Source organism: Stegastes partitus, unplaced genomic scaffold (assembly GCF_000690725.1).
Source record: "Stegastes partitus isolate 25-593 unplaced genomic scaffold, Stegastes_partitus-1.0.2 Scaffold2175, whole genome shotgun sequence".
Lineage (NCBI taxonomy): Eukaryota > Metazoa > Chordata > Actinopteri > Pomacentridae > Stegastes > Stegastes partitus.
In genome coordinates, this window is record NW_007579906.1 from 60,350 (window position 1) to 78,069 (window position 17,720).

Consider the following 17,720-nt stretch of genomic DNA (forward strand, 5'->3'; position numbering starts at 1 on the left):
GAGAGAGGGGTGAAAGATGTCATCTATGTCAAACTGGAAAGACCATCCCTCAACAGAGGTGGAGGTCTGAGGCATCATGTCTCACTGGTGTACAATTCAGTCTTAAGATCTCTCCCCAGGAAGATGAAACCACATTCACACCTAGCCACAAAAGACCCTAACGAACCCCTTTGTGGCAGGGGGAGCACTAACGACACACATAACGAGGGAGAGGAGTAACAACCCCCAACTGAAACCGAAACTCAGGTGTTCATGGCTCCTTAGGACATAAGTATCTGGATCTCCCAACTAGTCAGTCAGAACTGATGAAGCCTCCTGGATGACAGGTGAAACATCTTCAGTTGCTGTGATAAACCTACCAGAATGCCTATATAAATGCTTTCTGAGATAACTGTGTTGTTCAAATTGTGACTGCAGCTCCTAATACTCACTGATTTGTGCAGATGGAAGAGGACACACGTTGACACACACTTTGCAGCCAAATGTGAGATAACCTGGTCCTCAGCTTGGAAGTGATGGATCTGTGGAGTAGTGGGCTTTTTAGACATGATCATTAAAATCATTCATTGTATTTCGGTTTCTTTTTGTCTTTATTCAGCCTCAACAGTAAGTGGCACTTACCAGTTGGGGCATGAGATTCATGTCTTGGAACAACACCGTCAGGACTTCTTCAAAGTACAAAGTGAGTTGTGAAGGCAGGTTCTGGGAAGTCAGACTGGAGGTGATCTTCTCCACCAGACTCAGACTGATGCAGGTCAGCTCTGCCTCGCTGCAGCGCTCCTCTCTGAGCTCGGCGGCCAGCAGCCCACTCACCCCGCTGGATATCACATGTGCCACGGCCGCGGCGCTCTGGTTGGGACGTGACCTGGTCAGAAGACATCCGTACGCATCCGTCAGACACTTCAAAGGCTCCTCCATGGTGCGATGGTCCCTGCAACTCGCTGTGTGTACAGTAGCTCTGCTCCTTCCGCACGGACGAGCCATGTGATACACACGGAAGCGACGCTGTTTGAATCAAGTAACAAAATAAAACTGCAAACATGGACCACCCGCCTTCAAATTAAAAGCAAGTTCCGCTTACTCCATTTTGGTGCAGGAAATACAAATGCAGCACCACTGTCAGATGGATTCATACAGTCGTCCAGGTGATGTTTTCACAGCTTTGAGGCCTATTTATTGGACCTCCAAGCCTTTACAGCCTTTATTCATTGAGGCTTTTGCTTCCATGTATATATTAGTTTTATATATATTAACCTCAACATGAATGGTTGTAGTAAATGTTACACACACACATATACGTGTGTGTGTGTGTGTGTGTGTGTGTGTGTGTGTGTGAATGACATAAACATCCATCTACAATTGTTGTTCATCTATAATGTTGTTGATGCTGTATGTTGTTGAGCTTATTTATCATGACAAAGTAGAAGACAAGCCGCAATGTTTTGCTACAGCATGAGATGAAAGATCTTCTGTTAATATCAGTGGAAAACTGCTACTAATTGCTTAACTGGACTCTATGTCACCAGACCTGTAGGCTATCCCTCTATTTAGTTGTAATCCATTCAAATGCTTGATCAGAACATTTTCAGCAATTCCGTGTTTGACACGTTTCCTCAGTCTAGTTTTTATATGTACTTTTTTCGACAGTATTATTGAGACTGCCTTCAATTAATAAAGCATTTGTTTATATTTCACTTGCACCCATACAGAACAAAGCCTCGGTTTTGGATGGGTTTTGTACTGTGTTAAAAGTTGTTGAAACGGTGCTTTTATTGTGAAAGGTCTCAGACGGAGGTCCTATTGTTTTGGCTGTTGAGTCACAGTGTTGTAGCTGCTTACACACACTTTGTTGTTAAAACTGCTTGTGCGGCTGCGAAATGATCGTCAACATTAGCTACAGGACCATTCGGGGAAGTTTTAATAAACACTAGACATCGCTGTTCAGTGTTGGGGTCGAACTGAAAGTGACAGAAGTATGCAGCTTTGACAACTCCAATCTTCCCGTCTGGAAGCTGATTGGCTAAGTTAAACGTCGGCTCGGCGTCTGACAAGTAAGTCTTTGTTTTATACTATCAAAGCTGCATTTTTGTTGTTAGAAAATATGTACAAATAACTTTCACACCGACACGCTCAGCATATTGAGATATGTTTGTACTCAACTCCCCGAGTACAAAAAGCATAAAAACAACCTACCGAGCTAGCGCTAGTGAGTTTGTTAGCTTGCTGGCTAAGCTGCGTTAGCCAGCAGCCTTGGATAAATACAGCCTTCAATCAGAGGTTTTATGTCAGGATCTCGGCTTCATTACATTTTATGCTGTGTGTGAAACCAGCTGGCTTCATTCATGGGCTTTTATTTGTTATCGTTATTGTTTACTTGTGCGAGGCTTACATTGTTGGTTATGTTAGCAATTATAGCTATTCCATTGTCCATTGTTTTTCATCAACCGGTCACACTGACCAACCACTAATTTAGTGTCTGATGTGATAACGGGATATGCTGTGAAGTTTTGAGCCCATTTTCAAAGTTGTACCAGTTTGGCTTTAACAACAAGGCGTTAGCTAATTTTAAACCTGAGCTAAGTTCACATTTACAACAGACCTCTCGTTTGACATTCGTTATTTCACTATTATTACTGTTACTACTGATAGTAGGAGGAGGAGTATGTCCAAAACAAATTCACACAATTCTGTGACTTTACTTGGGTACTGTAAATAAAGATTATTATACCTTTTCCCTGACTAGCTAAAAATGAAAGTGTTGTCTGTGTGTTGCAGTCCACTGAAGAGTGTTTTATTTTGTATTTTTTATCCTATCTCAGCTTTCCTGATTGTACAGGAGTATATTTACAGGTGCTGCTCCGATATGACTAAGAGAAGCCCGTCTCTTCAGCTGGTCAAAAGGTAAATGGTTTTCTAGAATGATGTTTTTTACTTGAGCAGTTCTGATATTTAAACATAGTTAATAGTTACATTTTTTTTAACTATAGAAATTATTCAAATATCTTGGGACTATAAGTGGGCAGAGAACGTCCACTGGTCTGTTCATGAAGCACTGGGTGTTTGCATGGTGGACATGTTCTGAGGACTTGCTGTGTCTAAAGTCTCCATGATCACACATTTTAGTAGCATGAGGAGATGGACACATGACAAAATGTCAAGTCAGACTTGTCTCTACTGCCATAGCTTTGGTTTGCAAAAACATTAAAACCACTGGGGTTTTTTTTGTTTTGTTTTTTTATCTTCGCTTTTTTATTATTTTTTTTTATTTTTTTACTATTGTACATTTAAATTGCTGAACAATTATGAGCAAACAATGGCAGTAGCTTGCAAGGGGCCAGGCAGCAGGATCCTGCCAAAAAAAACAACCCAAAAGTAATAGAGTGGAAACTGTGTGTGTGTTTGTTTCATCATGTGACGGGGCAGGCCAGGTGGAGCAGAGGACAGACAGGTTACGTGATAATAACATAACTTACCCAGCAAGTAGTAATCCATTTACCCAAATTCTCCTGAATTGGACATTTTGGCAGGTACTTTGGCAAGTCATAGTTCACTGTGTTTTAGGGACAGCAAAGAAGAAATACAAAATATTAAGCTGTTTCTTTGTAGGGAAAATATGCTCAGATGGATTAGTAACGGTTTATGCAGACTTATTACATAATGACACTTTGCATTCGCTCAGCAAAATAATTAGATAAGATTACTGTAACAATACTGTAGACAACCCTCTCCTTGATGCACAGTGATGCTGATCCTGAGTTGAGTTTAGGGTGAGTTGTGGTACTGTCAAAGAGTGTGAAATTAGTTTGGTGGGATTTCTGCAGTCATTCCCTGCAGGGTCAAAAGCTGGTTGTGGTTCTTGTGTTGATTTTGTCCTTCTGTTGTAATTTTGTAGATTGACAAATTGTTGGCCTGGCCAATTATCAAGGCTGATATTCTACATTTTCCAGTTATCTGTATTGTTATTAATATTCACCGATTATAATTAGAATACATTAAATGTATTACTCTGCCTTTGACACAGCCACCTCTCTCTGTCTGTAGTCACTCTGGCCTCAAGCAACGTCCTGCACACAGCACTATGTGATAAGCAACATGTCACAAAAAACAGCCTATCAATGAAAGCTGTTGTTTACACAGAATGCCTGATCAAGCAGCTCTCATGAATTAGCAGACATGTTGCCAAGGAGAGGTAGCAGATAATGCTGAAGTTGTAAGAGACAATGCAAACTTACACATGCATGCCAAATTTCCCCGTTACACTGGAAATGTCAGTGCAGCTGGAACGGATTTTACTGATGGTGCTAGGCTAAAGCTATTACTAAAAAGTTTGCTGTGTCGCTTATCCTTCCAGCCATGTATCTGGAGTACTTGTAACATCTTTCTAAATATTCAATTTAGAAACTTGTTGTAACTGACAGACACCTCTCTAGCAGACACTACATCCAAAAACTGAACAAGAACCACATGCCATTGTCACAATTTAGGAAACTGGCTACTTTCACAGTGACTGGGGCTATGCTAATGGCTAGCAGCTAAGTAAGGGAGAGTCTCTCCCAAGTGGGGGGCACAGCCACCCCTTAAAGTCTCATCTTGAGGTCTGATAGTTTAAGTTCTTTCACCGCTCTGCTCTGATGTCATTTTCAGTAGATGAAAGTACCGTGTTTGAGTGCAAGTGAAAGCAGCATTGATGACCATGACAGAGGCAGATAGCAGTGTGTGTTTACACTCAATAGCAGCACCTTCAATAATTACATATAACTGTAAATTGTTCTGACATGAAAACAGGATCAATCAGGATCTAACGATAAATAGCCCTGTTTGCTTTTCTTTACCTCAGACAGGTGAGCCGTCACACAGAGTCACAGTCTATCACCTGCAGTTAAACTGTCTGTTGAACTGTTGAATCCTGAGCACCACTACAGCTGCATATTATTTTACTGTTAAAGTCTGACCTGTCTAAAAAGTAAAGTCATTTTTTGTTATATCAAGTGTTTTTTTTTTCTAAATTATGAAGATTAGCAGACATTATTATTCAAATGGTTGCATTATAGAACGTGACCTCTTTAATCAATAAAGTCACTATGAAAATACAGCAACAGGAAGCAAAGCAAACATGTCTTATTTTAACATAATTGGCTGACGTTACATAAATTATCATCACAAATGGACAGAATTTTCAATATTGAAATCCCCAATAAATTCTGGATGTTTTGCCAGTGGATGAACTTTCCCCCTCAGATACACTGCACCATCTGTTGTACTGCTGTTGTTTGATTCAAGTCAACAAGCCTGGTTAATCCTACTTTTTCCCATTCATTTCATTTTTTAAAAAGAAATTAGACACTGGCTGCAACCTACTAATAAAAGAGTAACATTCACAGAAATAAATCAAAATAATATTCTTTCAGATAAATAAAAACTAGTAAGAGAATATCCATTAAGGTACAGTAAGATACTTAACTGTGCTTAAACTGTACTTCTGCACGACTGCTGCTATAACAATAACCTATGGCGTTTGTTACTGCTTTGGCCCGGTCTGAGTGGCTGCTTAACTGCTCCAGAGAGCTTGATTTGTACTGCACTCACTGTTTTTTGTTGTACTGCTAATGTTACATTTGTGTGATGTCGTCTCAAATAATTAAGGAAGTTCAGCACACAAAATTAGTAGCTGGGACTTGAATGTCTTGTAGAATGCTCTTTCCTCAAAGTAGTTAGTTCCGGTGCCAGCAAACGTATGTATTTTGCGAACCACACTGTCTGACTTCAGATTCACTCAAGGGTGTGTGTAAATATTTTTTCCCAACTGCAATGAAAAGCTTTCACTGTGGAACTAGGCTGTTGTAAAGGTGACCTATGCTGCATGCGGTCGGGGTGGGTGGAATGCCATTTTATTCAGTATTACAAAATAAATGAATGTTCCTATGAAATAATTAAACATGGCTATGAAACAAATCCTGAACAAGTAAGTTAGGTAACAAACATATAAATAAATGTAATAATTACATAAATATTTATACATCTATCATAATGCTGCTTTTATTTATTTCAGGAGACTTTTATTTTATGTCACATTTATTTGATGAGAATTTTATTTCCTACTGTCACATTTATTTATCTCAAAAGACTTTTACTCAACAGCACATTTCATTTCATGGCGCTTTTTATTTCGATCCTAATATTGTAACGAGGCAACGTGGTTATGCCACAGATTCAGCCCAAAGTCATAGAGCAAGATGGACATAGCCATCATGCACTACCGCCTGTATCGTCCTGACTGCTTCAAAGTCGTTGCTAACAAAGTTAGCTTCCATAAGTCAAGGCAATGTTACAGGTAAGTGGTAAAGTACTCTCAGTAGGTAATTACATGTATGTCTTCGTTTAGCAATATTATGTTCATATAAAAGGAGTAATCTACCTTTTTGTAGCTGAAGTTATTGTGTGTATAACGTTTAACTGTGCTAGCCACTTATGGTAAAACATGTTTGAACATTATGTTTTATATTTTGTGGTGCAAATCTAAGGTTACATTATCACACTTAGCGAGTTGAACAGGAATTTGTCAGTATCGTTATTTAGTTGTTTGTCATAACTAAGTTTCCTGTAGATTAGTTAATTAATCATAATGAAACTATAGTTTTGCTACCTGTTGCCATCTCTGCATGCTGTTGGTTTATGAGTAGCAGATCAACAAACCGATAAGCTACTTAAATAGAGTTAATGTTACACCACAGAACACTGCCTCTGATTAATGTGTGTTCTCCCAGTTAAATGAATGGAGTAGAGTTCATTGTTGATGTTAACATTCTTTGGTTTTTTGTAGCGTAGACTGGATGCTATGTTAGCAGGTCTTGTTCATCTTAGTGTCAAAAACATCTTTTGGAATGATTCTTCCTCTTTTTCAGAAGAATTAACGTTACTGAGGGTTAAATATCGTGGACACACACAATACAGTGAAGGTGAGTGATAGATGCTTCTCTATTGCGATTTAATGTGAAACAGCACAACAGACAGTTTTTCTACAGCTGAGCTGAGGTTAGAATGTATTGTCAGATAACTGGCGCCCAGCTAAGAAAATTACGTTTCCTTTTTGTCCTCAGCCTACATAATAATGCTTTACAAATTGAATAAAATTGAATTTTACAACTTCATAGTCTAGCCGTGGCCGGAAAACTGTTTCATTTTCTCAGAGGAAGACAGAAATATTTCCATTAGATTAAAAAAACTAATTAAAAGAATTAAAGCATCTGACTTTTGATTGCATTCATACTCGTGGTGTGTACACTCTCATATTCAGTTGTTCTGTAGTTTGTTGACAATATTAACTGCAGTTGGGATTAAAGACCCCTTATAGATCTTGTTCTCACTGTTACAGTGTCTTTTCCGTCCAGCCATAGTCTGGATCGTTGGGTTCCACGACGCTGGGCATGGGACTGAGAGCCTCCATAAGAAACCATGGAGAACACTTTCTGTGATTAACTGGTCAGTGGTCCTACCAGTGTCTGATGCTGCAGGTTTGTAATAAACTATGAAGAAACAGTCCTAAACAGATGGAAATTAAACTGCTATTCTGTGTGTGACAGCTCACCTGTCTGATGTGAAGACATACACAGTGTGACCTGTGTGTCTATCCATTAATGTGATGGTTTAGTTGGTGTTAAAAGTGATACAGCAATGGTACAACGTCCAACATAGTCAGATTGCTGTGACGACTTTTACAGAAGTGTGACCGAGGTGCACATTCAGACCTGAAGCCGACATGTTAAATTGCCATTAGATAAACAGAATGGAGTGCATGTCTTAAAAGGGTCCCTAACCCTAACCCTTTGTCCCGTTCACAGTGATGTATGTAAACTCAGCAACAGCAACACAGACTTCAGAACAGCTTCTTCCTCCAGCCTGTGGGCCTGCTACACATACTGTTGCATACACACAAGGCCCCATGATGAATACCAGCCCATATACATTATCTCTAATGTGCAGACTGTTACACTATGCTCACTTTAATTGTAAAGGCAGCTTTTATTCCTTTACCCAGGACCATCTCTGATTTGCGTGAAACTTTTTTTTACTTCATAAATGAGTGATTCCATCTCAGATCATGAAACATTTTGATCAGTTTCTAATCAACCATCTCTGGTTTGCCTGAAATTGTGTGGCATAAACGATGACTATTTATAAAGATATTTGTAAATTTTAAATTAATATGTTAAATAAGTAGGGCTGTAGTGTGGCTCGATCGTTGGCACACACAGTTAGAAGATCCCTGGTTCATGTCTCGGCCTCGGCCTGGGATCTTTTGCGTGGAGTTTACATATTCTCCCTGTGCAGCGTGGGTTCTCCGGCTTCCTCCCACAGTCCAAAAACATGCTAATTATTAATTGTCCGTAGGTGTGAATGTGAGTGTGCTTAGTTGTCTGTCTCTAAGTGTGGCCCTGTAATAGACTGGTTACCTGTCCCGTGTGAGTCTGCCTTTGCCCTAAGTCAGGCTCCATAGGCTCCAGCCCCCCGCGACCCTAGTGAGGATTAAGCGGTGTATAGATAATGAATGGATGGATATGAAATAAGTTCCAAGATGAAAAAAAAAAACTGCCCGCCGGCCCACTGAAATATCCATTGAGATAGTTGAGCAGGAATTGTTGAAAACATTTTATAATTTCAGATGGAGTCACTCATTTATGAAGTATTCATTTTGTATTGTGTTTTTCATATTTACCATTTCTACTGTATTTTATATTGGTAAGTAAATATGTTGTCACTGGAGTTTCAACTCCATCATGATGCAGACTGTGGCTGTTAAGTATTTAAGTTCACTGTAAGCTGCACACTGCGATATGTATTGAATCTATTAATTGCATTATTTTATAAATGGCCTAAGTTGGAAAGTGTTTAAATGTATGAAGTTTTTAATGCACAATAAAGTATTTCTGAAGCTCTCATACTAAATATGTTGATGTGTTTTACTTTGCATATGTTATCGGTCTTAACACCAGCAACATGTACAGTGTTGGAGTTATACAAGAACATACTGGAGGTTTTAACAGAATGTATAAGTAACTACAAGGCTATATCAATGTTGGCTTCAATGAATGACATAGATAATGAAAATGTTTATTAAATACTGTCAACCTTGAACACGGACAATAAACGACATAAAAATAGATACAAGAGTTTTTGTTTTCCTAATGCTTGTAATCTAACTCTAAATCTAAATGTAATTCTTCAGCTCACATTTGGGAATCTGTATGTCTGATGAATATTTCTAAAGTGGTAACAGTAGTTTACATCTCTTATAGAGTTCCATTTTTCCTACTGAAGAACCTTTTAATGTCAAACTGGGACATACTTTCACCATGAAAGTGGTGAAAAAAGTTACTCAATCATTTAAATCCTGTCTTTTTTTCTTTGTTTGATTTTAGAGGAAGCTAAACTGGAGGTAGTTTCTGGCATTACAGTCACAGCCTATTTGAGAACAAAGGATGTTGACCATGTAGTCTTCCCTCCTCACCATCAGATGTACGACACCATGTGACTTCTTTCTTCTGCTGCTGCTCATGACTTACCTTAAGACAATCCTCTGCACTGACAGAAGGTCCTCACCTTGAATATAGGACACACCTCAGTGGAAGAAAGACATCACAGTGTCAGCATCAACAAAAAAAGATTAATTTCACAATAATATATCAAAAAGATTTCCTATTTTGGGTTTTCCATCTACTTAAAGAGAGAAAGGGCTGTAGTCGCTTTACATGTAGGTGAGAGGATTTTTGTCTTCCCAGCAATTCCAATTTTATATTTAACTATAGTGTTAGTCACTACTTTGTTAGTATTCTAGGAGCTTAATCTTACAATCTGCATTGGTCTTATTCTTACAACCACAGAAGTATTACAACGTGAATTTGATTTATCTCCATATCAGCCTTAGGAAATGAATGTCTGTGATTAATAATGATGTATAAATTCACTTATTCAGCATCCTTCATGTTAGTGGAGTCATCCACCTCGATTTGCAGCCACACATAAAGAGACTGAGACAGAAGTTGGTAATTACAATTAATTGTGCTATCAACTGAATGTTTCTTCTTCTCTGGTCAAAACACGCAGATAAAAAGAAACAACCTTTAGGGTGCATTGCACATTTTTTCTAAAATTGCTTATAAAGTGCAGTGAATTTGAAACCATAAAAACAAACAAACAAAAAAACAAAAAACGAGGAAAAAAAAACAAACATACCAAACAGGACATCAAAATCTCTAAAGAGTCTGTTGGTAAACAAAAAAAAAAAAAAACGAGAAAAAAAAAAAAAAGACACCAAACAGGACATCAAAATCTCTAAAGAGTCTGTTGGTCCAATTAGCCAAAATGCAATAATGAAGTCACATTTACAGCGAACTAAAAAATGTAAAAGATATCCTAAAGAATGCCGAAACTGTCTGTGAAAAGCGAACAATACATTGGCAGATAATGGTAGAAGTCTGGTGAAATACATAAATGTGACATATAAAGAAAAAGTTTGCGGAAAAAAGAAATGGCATTATGAAATAAGTATATGTGGCTTTATGAAAGATGATTGTTTACTTCATAACACTTATTGTTATATTTGTTGTCTGGTTTATTTATTTAGGGTTGTGCCTCATAGGCATTTGCTTTATTTCGTAACCAAATTTAGGAGGTTCTTATTTATACTGATTGTTACACGTTAATGTTAAAATTAAACAGGTAAACGTGATGTTTTAGAAGGTAGAATAATTTCATAGCTGTTAGTCTCTTCAGGTCAATGTATTTACAGTTTTTTTTTAAACAGACTTTAGATACAGATGAAAATGTTCTTTCCAAAATGTGACAGGATGCTGAACCACCACTGCAGAAGGAACCCTGAGCTTCATGAGGAGCTGCAGATCCAGGCTGCAGTGGCAGCAGGGGATGTCTGCACCGTCAGGAGGATGCTGGAGCAAGGATACTCGCCTAAGATCCGAGATGCCAATGGCTGGACACTGCTCCACTTCTCTGCTGCCAAAGGGAAAGAGAGATGTGTTCGAGTCTTTCTGGAGCATGGAGGTCAGAGGCTTGGTCTTTTTTGTGTTGATGCTGAAGTTGGCCTGTTGTTATGCCATGGCAAGTTTTTCTTTCTGAACACTAGAGGGCACTGTTTTACTGGAGGACACAGCCTTTCAGTCAGCTCTGTCTTAGTTGAGTTACTCAAGTTAGAATACACACAACATGCCACACATAGGGTCCCTCATCTGGCAGTTATGCAGAGTCAGACAAATATCCCTTCATCACTCAAAAAATGTCTTACTTCTACTGGAAATATTATCTAGAATGATCTTTTCCACAATCTATTTAAGTATATGCATATAATGCTGTAAACAGAATTTATAGTTACACAAAGACTACCACTAAAAATCACCACTTTATTAAAAGCACATCACAATATCTCATTTTGGTGGACGTGAAAACATCAAGATGGAATGAGGTTTTCTGTTAGATGGACCCAAAAAGACCATGAAAATAATACAACTGTAAAGCTATGCATTAAGTCCACATGAATGAAGTTGCTACAGATCTTAAGACAAATTAAGGTAACAAATACATACCTGCCAATTTACTAATGATTTAGAACAGCTCCACATTCCAACAGTACAGCCAGCATGTAGCATGTAGTTCTGGCTGACACCTCCCCTGCATACAATACCAAAGAGAGGCTGACTGTGACTTTTCAGTGCCTATCATGGACACATTCAATATTAGAAATATCCATTGCCTTGTTTGCAACTTGTATAAAAAGCTCAGATTTGTTAGAATCATTGAAGTGTAATATTGTAGCTGGAAGGCATTGTACGTTAGGGCAATTAGTGTGAACTACTGAAGAAATTCTTGCTGGCAGTTTATTGTCTAGGTGTGCTAAGTTGATCATAGTTCATGTCACTCATAGCTGCAAAGCACAATTCCTGCTGTATTTGTCTTTCCTCTCATTTCCACTCTTTCCATTCTCATCTGTACAGCTGACCCCACAGTGAAGGACTTTATTGGTGGCTTCACAGCACTTCACTACGCTGCTATGCATGGCAGAGCACGCATTGCCCGACTGATGCTGGAATCTGAGTTTCGTAGTGACATTATAAATGCAAAAAGCAATGATGGCTGGACGCCACTGCATGTGGCAGCCCACTACGGTCGAGACTCTTTTGTACACCTCCTCCTTGAGTTCAGGGCTGAGGTGGACCCTCTTAGTGACAAAGGAACCACACCACTACAGTTGGCCATCATCCGTGAGCGCTCCAGCTGTGTACGGATTCTCCTGGACCACAGTGCAAACATTGATATTCAAAATGGTTTCCTGTTGCGGTATGCTGTCATCAAAGGCAATCACTCTTACTGCCGTATGTTCCTGCAGAGGGGAGCGGACACTAATCTTGGACGTCTTGAAGACGGCCAGACTCCCCTGCATCTGTCAGCCCTTAGGGATGATGTATTGTGTGCCCAGATGCTCTACACGTATGGAGCTGATACCAATACCAGGAACTATGAAGGCCAGACACCAGTAGCTGTGTCTGTTAGCATGTCTGGAATCAGCCGGCCTTGTCTGGATTTCCTGCAGGAGGTCACCAGTAAGTCTCACTAACACACTACTTGACATATAAGCATTTCCTGCAGCATGATTATGAATATGTGTACATTGTATTTGTAGGCATGGGTACTGGCCAGTCTGGCGTGGCTGTTTGCTAATGCATTGTGGCATTAGCAGAGTTTATGTTCATAACTATGAGAAGAAATCTGGGAAAGTGGGTGGTGTAGAAAAGGATTCCAACTTAAGTACAAAAAGAGATTGATGTTTTTATTGTAAGTTGAGATGAGGAAAAAGTTAAGCAATGCATTGAGTGAATCGGGGCTGCTTGCCAACACATGATTATAACAACCAGTGTTCAGTCGCAGAACAATCCCAGGCTGGAGGAACAGGAGAGCACATTACCTGAAGCATTATGATTTAGAAGGAACAATGGCTGCATTCCTCCACTGCCCCTTGAACTTTGATATCAAAGAGCTCTGCCGTGATTCAGACAAGGCCTTTCAGAGACTCCAAACCTTCAGCCAGATCACATATCTGTTGGGTTATTGATTACACCGCTACCTCCTGGATTAACTCATATGCCATGAAAGGGCTCATCCAACACAGAATGACAGCCACCCAGCTCTTTTCAACTGCTGCACCCTGTAGGTTTTTTCCATGTGAGGTGCGGCAACATGTAGGAGTACAACTGTCCCCTTACAAAGGTTCCAACTTCAAGCAAAACCAAAAGCTTGGACAGCCTCGAACTCCACCCAGTGACATCCATGTCTCGTTTTACCTCACAATGCTGCCTCCTTTAGTGAGTTCAGTGATGACTGTGTTGACTTGAGGCAAGACTTTGCACTAACTGAGTAATATGTAACTACTCTGGTACCATACTTTCTTGATTTAAAATGATGAGATAAGTTACATAATTCATATTCTATGGCTGTTAAATACTGAGCAAAGAAACTCAGAGATTAGAAGGGCCATGCATGATACCTTGCAGCCCACTGAATTAACTTTTATCTGTGCAGTCTCTTTCACGCGCAACCTGTGTGCTTCTGACAATTTAGTGAGCTAATGAAGGCCTTGTGAGGCTTTGGAACAATGCTCTTCCTTGAGGTTTCACCATTCAGTATGAGAATGTCTATTGCTGTTTTAAAATGGGTAAGGTGAGCGTGGCAACATTTTCACCATTTTTTATGCTCTGTTGGGTTGGAGAGTGAAGTAAATGAAGGTAATAATAATAATACAGATTGTTTTTCATGTTTACATTAACTTGCATTAAGAGTTTGTTACATGGACCAAAACTCTGCAATCTGTTTTCATCTTTAAAAATGTTTCCCTGCACTGTTTGGCTTTTTTATGTTTGTTGTAGTCATGCATGCCGTCACACTTTCCTGACCAGTCAAGACCAACAGCATTGCCAACTCAGAGCATCTGGAAGTTGCATTTGGTGTCATCTTCTGCATGCCAAAATGTCAACAACAGTGGACTCTGTGACAATAGATGCATGTTACATTATGGTTTGTTAACTTCCTGTCATGGAAAATGCATACTTGTAGTTATCCTAGTATTTGGGTTTTCTTGGGTGTGCCATAGAATTTTACAATATTCGATGATGAAATAATAAATTTAACACACATTGAAATGCGTGTTAAGCCGCGGCTGTGGCTCAGGTGGTAGAGTGGGTTGTCCAAGGCACTGAACCCGAAGTTTCTGCTGATAGCAGGCAGGCACCTTGAATGGCAGCTCTGTTGCCATGAACATGTATGTCTATACTTTTATAGACATACACGTATTTGCAGGTTATTTCAACAACTCAATTTAGTCATAAAAAGACACTTTCTTAGTTAACTGCTCTGCCATTGAGGTGTTAAGGTAGTAGATAGAAGGAGTGGTTGTAGTGCCATCCCAGTACACTGAAGGTGAATGGGATGGAGGAGATGGAGACATACAACTCTGTTGTTGTTATGATTCATTTACGCTCAGCTCATGCGTGTTTTCTGTGGCGGGGTGAGACAAGTGTCTATGGCAGAGGTGTCACTTTACCAACATAAGTCTGATAACACTCCCACATATCACTTCTTGGAATCAAGGGGATTTTTTTTCTCCCAAATGTTTGCATACATCTGACACTGAATGATTTGGCGTACTGATTATGCCTTAAAATGGCTCTTGTAAAACAACATAGCAGACACAGGAACCTTAAAGTTTAATATTAGATCTACACAAAAAAAGAAGACTCTCTGCTTTTCCGATTGACAGTGTGGAGAAACACATCTGACTGCAAGAAATAATAAATAAATGATAAATTATGATAATGTATTATGCAGTACTTCTGATATTGCATATGATGAATTTGACTGCATTAAGCCGCTGCAGAGGTGATCATGGGGCAGGATGGGGCTTGATGGAGGATGAATAGCTGTGTACCACTACAGGGCACCAGTTTGGGTACATGGGCTTTGATTACACCTTAAGCCTTTTTCTTCTTAGTGCAGCTGCCTGATAACAGAAACGACAAATTTGTGAAAGAAAACAACTGTGTTGTGAATTGGCTGCACTAGACATTAGAGAGACAGACGGGAGGTTGAACGGCCACTCAAGTAACATGCTTTATATCCTTCTCCAGACTTTTTTGTCCAACAGCTTTCCCATGCAAATTAAATGTACTTTAATGCCTAATGTAAAACAAATCATATATGAACATTTGATTTAGTGTACTACCTTACCAGTGGCTTTTAAGAAGCAAAATTAACTTGGGTTTAAGGTATGTAAGTCCTCTCATCATTGAGTGTCTATCTTCACCAGTGCCACCTTCATTTGGCAGTAATCTGCTGTTGAAAGTAAAACCTGAGTTGTACAGATATGATACACACAAACAATGCTGTGGCACAAATGCAGGGCAGCTGTGTTCTAGTGGCACCATTCACATGGTCGGTTGTGACACTTGTTAAGTGCCGTCACTGCAGAGCCTGTTAGCATAGTACTTACAAACAGCTCATCTGCGGTGTTTTCAGGCAACTGAGGGATTAACGTGTCTCAGTGCTCTCCAGTATGAAAACTACACTTTAGGGACACTGATAACGCAATTGCTCCAACCCTTAGCTTTATGCTAGTTCTTGTGGCTAAGCAGCTGGCAAACACCAGTGCTGACATGTATGCAGTTAGCTACACATAGCTGATAAAATCGTCCCACCAACGTAATATTCAGGCTGTGATAATAACCTCCTTCACAGGTGTAATAACTCTTTGTGTTCCTCTTTCAGGACAACCTCGGACTCTACAAGACTTGTGTCGAATAAAAATCCGTCATTGTATCGGCCTTCAAAGCTTGAAATTCTTGGAGGAACTTCCAATTGCAAAGGTTATGAAAGACTATTTAAAACATAAGTTTGACAGTGTGTGAAACAACAATAGAAGAAGAGAAGTTGACTAAAAACTCTGCTATAAGACTATGCAATGATTCTGCTCCTTGTGTGGAAGACATTTCCACAGTTCTGTTCTGTACATGTTGAAGGATAGTTAGTCCAGTTTGTTCACTCAGTTCAACACACACAAAAAAAAGTGCTGTTCTCCATTCAGCCTTTTACAGCTAGAAAAGTTGCTGAAGAATGGAAATGGTGACACCTCATGTGAGCAAAGGTTTTTGTAGTTTTGTGGGAAAAAGAAACCTCATTTGACTGCAGATAGAGTTCTTACAGCAGTTCGTAGTTTTGCCATTTATTTTCTTATTGTAATTGTGCATGATGTTATCCTTGCTGGGTGAGATTGTCATCAAGTGCATATTTTCCAATGAGTTTATTGGCCATCATCGCTTTGTTTTTGTTTTTTTAATTGAGCTAAAAGACATTGAGCTAAAGAATGTTTAACTTAAAGTGCTGCAGTGATGATGATTTTCTTTCTGATTCAAAATCAGCAAAGATAACAATCATAATTATAAAAAATAAACTTGACAAGGTACACTCTCTGGTTTTGTTTTATTACCTAATAAAAGCCTAAATATGTAAGTAACTTGTTATTAAACCTGAATTACTACCCACATCTCCAACTTGGTCAAAGTGGTAGAGAAACAGGTGATCAGTCGAAGCTTTGTAGAAGTCAGCAATGTGGACAAAATGTTGAGTAACGCAGCAGTAATTTTCAGTAACATAGTTACAATGTGCCATTCTGCTTTGAACAGAGAGCAGGAAGAAAAACACAAATGGATCTAGAGGTTTCTGTGAGATATGGACAGACTGGTCTGCTAGATTGACATATAGCACAGCACAGCCTGACTTCAGTAACCACAACATGTGACATACTCCGGCAGTACCGTTAGACAGCTCCCTGCAGATGACAACAAACAGAAATCTTTTGGACTTCAGCAGCCAGTTTGTTGATTGTTGAAGTAGTTAATCAGGTATCAGTGTCCCCCACAAATAGAATGTCAAAAATAACAACTTGTCTGGTGTAATTTGGCTCTAAAGTTCGTTTCTAAAAATAGTGATAACCAGCTTGGAATTAAAATTTGGCCAAATGTGCCTAATAAAGTCCTTCTCAGACATGGGACACATAATATTAGTCCCTTCATCCATCTGTTAAAGTTCCTGCATTCTGTCATGCAGACAGGGCACTTTTTCATTAATGTTCCTCACAGGTTCTTTCAGGCGTTCCACCCACTCTGACAGAAAGAGCAGCGCGAAGCATGCACTATTTATCATTCATGCAAGACTAGACAATAGCAACGTGTTACACTGTCCAAAAATGAACAGCCTTCTTCTGGTCCATCTCAAATTATCAGGGGCCCTCTGATCGGCCATTTCTGATTTGCTTGAAACTTTTTTTTTTTTATCATAAACTATGGATATTTAAATGGTATCTGTAAAATTTTAGATTGATATATCAAATACTTTCTGAGTTTTTTTGTTTGTTTTTAAATTGCCTGTCCACCCACTTTCAGCACACTTTTTTCAAAATGTAAGGATATGTTTGACTGACAATGTCTCAGGAAATATGAAAGATAAAAGCCTGAACTTCACACGACAATTTCTCATTGTGTTTCATTGGTAAAAAGCCTGGCCTTCAAAAAAAAATCCCACAAGCTGGATTATGTGCAAACAGTTAAAGTGTGAGTTCATATATGTTCACAGGAACTGCTTAAGAGTTTACATTCAAGTATCTCTTC

At 39.1% G+C, this 17,720-nt stretch overlaps 2 protein-coding genes across 3 annotated transcripts in view; one reads left to right on the forward strand and one right to left on the reverse strand.

Moving 5' to 3' along the window:
* Positions 1–918, reverse strand: part of lins1 (lines homolog 1) — a 10,100-nt gene extending 9,182 nt beyond the window's left edge. Inside the window, exons 1-2 of the mRNA XM_008304244.1 lie at positions 622–918; positions 432–521 (exon numbers count right to left, since the gene is read on the reverse strand). Of these exons, the coding sequence (XP_008302466.1) occupies positions 432–521; positions 622–918 (387 nt within the window). The remainder of the gene's footprint in view (positions 1–431; positions 522–621) is intronic.
* Positions 919–1,869: 951 nt separating this feature from the next.
* On the forward strand, positions 1,870–16,516 carry asb7 (ankyrin repeat and SOCS box containing 7). 2 transcript variants are annotated; one of them, XM_008304241.1, is made up of 5 exons: positions 1,870–2,051; positions 2,820–2,901; positions 10,844–11,055; positions 12,003–12,608; positions 15,823–16,516. In XM_008304241.1, the coding sequence occupies exons 2-5, from the start codon at positions 2,864–2,866 to the stop codon at positions 15,960–15,962; spliced, it is 996 nt and encodes a 331-aa protein (XP_008302463.1). In that variant the 5' UTR covers positions 1,870–2,051; positions 2,820–2,863; the 3' UTR covers positions 15,963–16,516. The 2 variants fall into 2 exon arrangements, with proteins under 2 accessions (XP_008302463.1, XP_008302464.1); XM_008304242.1 differs by having other exon boundaries at positions 2,851–2,901.
* The last annotated feature ends 1,204 nt before the right edge of the window (positions 16,517–17,720 follow it).